This window comes from Zalophus californianus, chromosome 1 (assembly GCF_009762305.2).
Source record: "Zalophus californianus isolate mZalCal1 chromosome 1, mZalCal1.pri.v2, whole genome shotgun sequence".
Classification (NCBI taxonomy): Eukaryota; Metazoa; Chordata; class Mammalia; order Carnivora; family Otariidae; genus Zalophus; species Zalophus californianus.
The window spans coordinates 20,458,044-20,464,697 of NC_045595.1; the positions used below are offsets into that span (position 1 = coordinate 20,458,044).

Below are 6,654 nucleotides of genomic sequence, written 5' to 3' on the forward strand. Positions count from 1 at the left end.
CTGACACTATGAAATGCTTAATGGAAATCTCTGTCTAATAGGCTTGAATATTTGTCAAATTGGATATATCTGAATTTGTAAAGTATTTTAGAGTTTGGATATGAATCTACCTGGTCTTGGTGCCTTATTTATGGTGGATCTTTAATAGCCTTCTCAATTTATCAAGTTTTACATATTTCTTCAATTAATTTTGGTAATTTACATTTTGTTAGGAAATCATTTCCTCTTAGTTTTCAAATTTATTACCATGATATTCTTATATTTATTTAAATCTCCTTGTGATTGTTTTGCCTGTCTCATTCCATTTTTTTCTCTTTCTCCATCACCCAGGTTCATGGAGCATTTATCTTTAGTACTGGTCTTTTCAAAAATACCACCTTTTAAATTTTCTATTTAATTTACATTTTTATCTCTCTTTTGCTGCTTTCTAGATTCATCTGTTCTCTCTCTTTCTAGTTTCCTATGGTGTATTGAGGTACTGAAACCTGAGTCAGGGGAAGACAGGAAATGCTAAGTCTGAGAAGATACTGGAGAGCTATAAGGAGATACATTGCCATGGTCCCTCCTACTCTCCTGTGTGACTGATAATGAGGAGCGATGTGGATGGGCTTACTGGAGGAGAGCCCTGGTATTTCTTTCTTTTTTTTTAATGATTTTATTTATATATTTGAGAGAGAGAGAATGAAAGATAGAGAGCACGAGAGGGAAGAGGGTCAGAGGGAGAAGCAGACTCCCCGCTGAGCAGGGATCCTGATGCGGGACTCGATCCCGGGACTCCAGGATCATGACCTGAGCCAAAGGCAGTCGCTTAACCAACTGAGCCACCCAGGTGCCCAAGAGCCCTGGTATTTCAAGTGCCCTATCTTTCCACTCTGAGCTCTGGTACATCTCTGACATATCAGGGGGAAGTAGACAGGCAGTAAAAATTCCCATGGAGCTTTTTTCTGAGGCAGACTCAACTCTGTGGTAGATATCCTAATCTTTATGTCATAATGCAGTTGTGAACTCATAGCTGTCCCCCTCATTTTACTCATGCCAGACTTTGGGAAGTAGAGAAATCAAGGCTAATGAACCATCTAGAGACAAGCCATGGGGATCCGATTTTGTGTAAGAGACATGGCCAGATTTACTAGGCAAGATAGGAGTGGGTGGAAATCACCTGGGACTTCACAGGTCTTGGGAAAAGAAGGGATGCTGAAGCAGGGGGTATCTGAGCACAGAGCCTTAAAGAGAAACAACAGTCTTACCTCATCCATTCATTTCCCATTTAATTCTGATGACAGACTCATGGCAATTTAATTGTAATTGTAATTGAAGATGAGGAAGTAATTGAATTGAAGAAGAGGAAGAAGCAGAAACTCAAGGTGGGTAAAATCTCCATGTTGTCAAGAGATATCCAGAACATTTATGTCTGTGTCATGAGGCTGTGGAATTGTGCTTTTTATGGACCCAGAGTCTAAAATAATCAGGTGTCAACTCAATATTGGCTCATTTTTTCCTCCACTCCCTTCTCTACATGGGATCTCTTTGTCTCAGACTGTGGCATGAAAAGTGAATGGAGAGAATGAAAGCCATCAAGAAATGAATAGGGCTGGGAGGTGAGAATGTGAGGACTCTGAATTAGAGAGTACAATGTTCAAAATATGGACTGAGTGGAAAATGGGATGAGGGTGTTGTTCAAAATATGGGCTGGAGCAGAAAATGGGATGAGGGTGCTGGAAACCCACCACAGTATTGAAGTACATTGTGTGGCAGAGAGAAATCAACCAACAATGGTTTGGGACTAGAATTAGCAGAGAATACCAGGCAAAGGCATTATGAGGCCAAACTTCCCAAACCCAATAAGCACTGAAGAGGTAGAGCATGACTAACAAAGTCCTTCACATCCCTAATGCACCCTCCTAGCTACTAAAGGTTTTCCCTTTATCCATACACTTGTGAGATAGTCAGGAGGATGATGCAACTCTGAGAACAGGGTGATCTGCCCATGGTGACAGCGGAGGGCTCACAACCCAGGTCTTCTGGCTCCTAGGCAGTGTCCGAACTCCCCTGAACTCTCCAAAGAAGTGATAATGGTTAGGAGAATCTGGGCCCCTTCCAGGAAGATCTTGGAAGTTGATGGCAGGAAGTTCCCTGAGTGGTCTCTCTTATCTCCACCCAGAAAAGTTTAGAAACAAAAGCAGCCACAGAGATTCAGGCCTGGTGGCGTGGCACCCTGGTACGTCGAACATTGCTGCATGCAGCCCTCAGGGCCTGGATCATTCAGCGCTGGTGGAGGCAGACCTTGGAGAGCCTGCTGCAGAAGAAGCGAAGGGAAGCCCTGGTTACCTACGCAAATACAGTGAGGGCAGTGGTCAAGATCCAGTCTTTGGTCCGTATGTGGCGTATCCACTGGCGATACTGTCAGGTGCTCAACGCCATCCGTGTCATCCAATGCCACTGGGAATGCCACAACTGTTATACCTGTGCTCTCCTCCGGGGCCACTGTGTAGTCACAGCCACTCACCTACAGTTCCACATTGAGATCATCAACTCCTAAGGGCTGTCAAAAACGGGCACTGTGTCTCCTGTCCCCAGTAAAGATCTAATCTGGTGTGGTATGTCTCATGTTCTCCCCTAGCTAATGGAAATGTTGGGTCTTAGGCCATGCTACCTCCTCTTCCTCCTGGGAAGGAACTTCAGTGAGGTTTTCCCCTTGTGCCCATGGACCCCATTCTGAAATCACAATGACCATATGCTATTTACTCAATTGTCAAAACGGAAACTGAGGTCCTAGTCTATCCTGATATATGACAGAGCCAGAAGTCTCAGTTCCCATTCCCAGCCCCATTCCTTTTTTCTTACCTGGGGATCTGAAAATAGGTGGGCTGCATCTTCCTGAAGACTCTGAGCACCTCTGCACATGAGAAGAGATGCTGAGATTGTTCTCTGTCAGCCTGGGGTTGGGAGTTGGTGGGGATACCTCAGACAAGGTATCTTTGACAAGCCCCTAGAGAAAATGCCAACATTTGCCTGACTCTCCTGGAAGCAGTGCAATGCAGCTCCAGGTGAAGGACAAGAGGCTGGTCTTAGTGTTAGGTACATCTGGGCATGCTGATAAGCAGGTGATGACCCTGGGAACTAATGGAAAACAGGAGTTCATGGTACTCCAACTCTGTCTCCACAATATCCTTACCCGAACCCTTCTCCCTAAGGGCTGCAATACAAACAGGGCTCCCTCTGATAGTATCCCATCCTTACTCTTATCTCCATTTTTGGTGATTTTATCATTGGCCGGATAGTCCCATCAATCTCCTTGCCTCTAATAAATTATTTTGCCTCCCATTCTCACTCCCATAGTCATACTAAAGCAATGCGATTCAATAGAACTTTCTGTGATGATAGAAATGTGCTGTATCTGTGCGGTCCAATGTAGTAGTCACTAGCCACATATGGTTGTGAAGCACTTGAAATGTGCCTAGTGCAACTTTAAAGAATTGAATCTTTAATTTAATTTAAGTTTAAATGGGCACACGTGGATAATGGCTATGCCATTAGACAGTGTGGCTGTAGACCTCACCAGTACGAATAACTGTTCTCTTGCCCAGATTGCTTTTCCTACTGTTCCATTTTCTAATTACTTTATTCTCTCCTTCCAGTTCACCTTTTAAATACTCTCAATAGAATGTTTCTTCAGATGAGGTCTTCTAATCTATTGACTCTACCTTTTTAGTTTTTACAGCCATCATCCCTGTCATGTCCTTGCATCTTTCTTTACCCAGCTTAGGTTCTCTGGTTAATCATTGTACTCTCTGCCCACACAACTTGACTTCTCTTAGCCCTCTCTGTGCAAACATGCATGGGGTGAACTCAACCATCTACCTGCTCTGTACCTACAGAAAAGCAAGCATGGCTGGAGCAAAATAAACAACCTTGAGGCATGGTCTCAGTTTATATTCATGACTGCAAATCTCTACTGGACAAATTTCCCAATACATTTCTCTGATATGCTTGCATTTCCATTTTCTGAGTTGAATATCCATATCACCTCTTTTCCAAATGTCCAATTTTATTTTTTCTCCCCTTGAAGTTGGTGATGTCACCACACATTTAACTGAAGAAATGGGAGCAGACTGGACCCCCATCTTCCTACCACCACATTGTCCAACCCAGCTCCATCTGGACCATAATTGCTGCCTTCTCTTCAGTTGAAATAAATGGTCTTTGATTCCATCAAAGCCCAATCCCTCCACTACCCTGCTATCATCTCAAGGTATTTGATCCTGCATTCAAACCCCGCTATCCAAATTATCAGTGTCTACCTCTCCCATCTTTAACAATATATGCCCTTGATCAATTTCTGTTCCAGATTTTTGTTTCTCTTCATAGCAAGACATGTTGTTGCTGTTTCCACTTCTTTTTCTACCATTTTCTCTTCAACCCATTCCAGTCAGGCTCTATCACTCTCACTCCACAGAGACTGCACTGATCAACATTACCAATATCCCAACTGGCCAAATCCAATGACTATTTCTCTGTTTTTACCTTATGCATCCTCTCTACATCAGGCTACAAAGTTAACTACTTCCTCCTTATTGTAATACATAATTTTGTAAAAAGGCAAACTACAAAAATCCCACCATTTAATCCATAAATACTTTAATATATGTTTAATAAATGAGAACTTTGTAAAAAAATATAACCTCAATATTATTACTTCTTTCAACATTCACAATAATTCCTTAATACCATAAACTATGTATATGCACCCAATAACTGAGCTTCAAAATACATAAAGCATAATTCCCCTGTGCCCTTTTGAAGTCAACCACTACTTCACCACCAGACCCTAGCAACCACTGGTCTGTACTCTGTCTCTATTATTTTACTTTTACAAGAATTTCATATAGAATGAATAATAGTTTGTTGCTTTTTGAATCTGGTTTCTTTCACTTAGCATAATGCATTTGAGAATTCTATATGGTGTTGTAGGGATTCATTTTTTTATTGCTTAGTAGCAATCCACTGTATGGGTGTTAAAAGGACATCATTGCTAGGTATAGTATTCTTGGTTGGCAGTTGAAGGATATTGGAGTTGTTTGCAGTTTTTGGTGATTACAAATGAATATGCTATGTATACTTGTGTACTTTTTTGTATGAATCTAAGTTTTGCACTTTATTTTATTTATTTGGTTAAAAACCTAGATGTAGGAGCTTCCCATTCTGGCATAAGATGGTTTCAACTCACTTTTCCCTTCCTCTCCCCTCTACATAGAAACTAAATAGTCTGAAAATAATTCAATAGAAAATCATAAAAGGACTCTGAAATGTGGAAAGAAGAAAGTGTATAAGCTAGGAACTTCAGGATTTTAAAATGTACACCATGATGAATTCCCTCAGTTATCTTTCTGTCTATCATATATCTCAGACTGGACACCAGAAATGTCTGCAATCCAGAACCACTTACTGGTAGAGGGAAAACAAAACAAAAACAAGAAAACCTACTCTCTATAGCCCGGAAGAAACTATGCAGGGAAATGCATACCTAATGGCAACGACAGGCTAAACTGACTGCAGTAATGACACTAGTACCTGGATAGGTCAATCCATCCCATGCTCCATACCCACTGGTAGCAGCAGACACGATCTGCCCATAGCAGTGATAGTGGAACCCAGGCTTATCTACCCTCTCCACAACCCACATTAGCCAGCAGCAGTGCCCAAGTTGTCCTCAGAAGTGGTAGCAGCAGAACCCACCAATTTCTCATTTGTGGGTGGAAGCAGGCCTGATTCACCTTCCTGATGAAAGAAACTGAAGAAGAGACAAATAAATGGAAACATATGCCATGTTCATGATTAAGAAGAGTTAATATTGTTAAAACGTCCACACTACACAAAGTGATCTATAGAGTCAGTGCAATCCCCATGATAATTCCAATGGCATTTTTCACAGAAATCGAAAAAACAATTCTAAAATTTGTATCTAGCCACAAATGATCCTCAATAGCCAATGTAATCTTGAGAGAAAAAAAGAACAAAACTGGAGGTATCACACTTCCTGGTTTCAACTCATATTACAAAGCTATAGTACTCAGAACAATATGGTACTGACATAAAAACAGACACATAGACTGATGGCACTGAATAGAGAGCCCGATAATAAACCCACACACATATGGTCAATGTTTGACAAGGGAGCCAGGAATACACAATGGGTAAAGAATGGTCTCTTCAATAAATGATGGGAAAACTGGATATCTGCATGCAAAAGAATGAAATTGGACTTTTGTCTTCACCATATACAAGAATAAACTCAAAATGGATTAAAGACCTAAACATAAGACCTGAAACTGTAAACTTCAAGAAGAAAGCATAGAAGAAAAACTCCTTGACATTGGTATTGGCAATAATTGGAAACATTTGAGAATTGGCTTTAAATGGTTGGTAGAATTCATCCATCAGGTATATGATTTCATCAAGTATATGGTTTTGGCTTTTCTTTTTTGGGAGATATTTTTAAATTACTGTTTCAATCTCCTTACTCATTATTGATCTGTTCAGATTTTCTATTTCATCATGATTCAGTCTAGTAGGTTGTATGTTTCTAGGAACCTACCCATTTCTTCTAGGTTATCCAATTAGTTTGTGTATAGTTATTCATAGTAATCTCTTACA

At 40.8% G+C, this 6,654-nt stretch overlaps 1 protein-coding gene across 1 annotated transcript; it reads left to right on the forward strand.

Moving 5' to 3' along the window:
* The first annotated feature begins 1,044 nt into the window (after positions 1–1,044).
* On the forward strand, positions 1,045–2,610 carry LOC113917601 (IQ domain-containing protein F2). Its single transcript, XM_027585485.1, has 3 exons — positions 1,045–1,107; positions 1,284–1,364; positions 2,162–2,610. The coding sequence occupies exons 1-3, from the start codon at positions 1,090–1,092 to the stop codon at positions 2,537–2,539; spliced, it is 477 nt and encodes a 158-aa protein (XP_027441286.1). The 5' UTR covers positions 1,045–1,089; the 3' UTR covers positions 2,540–2,610.
* The last annotated feature ends 4,044 nt before the right edge of the window (positions 2,611–6,654 follow it).

Excerpts from the sequence above, each read along its gene's own strand:
- LOC113917601 (XM_027585485.1), top strand. Across the intron at positions 1,365-2,161 it reads GGAAGAAGCAGAAACTCAAG|AAAAGTTTAGAAACAAAAGC; the intron begins GTGGGTAAAATC and ends ATCTCCACCCAG.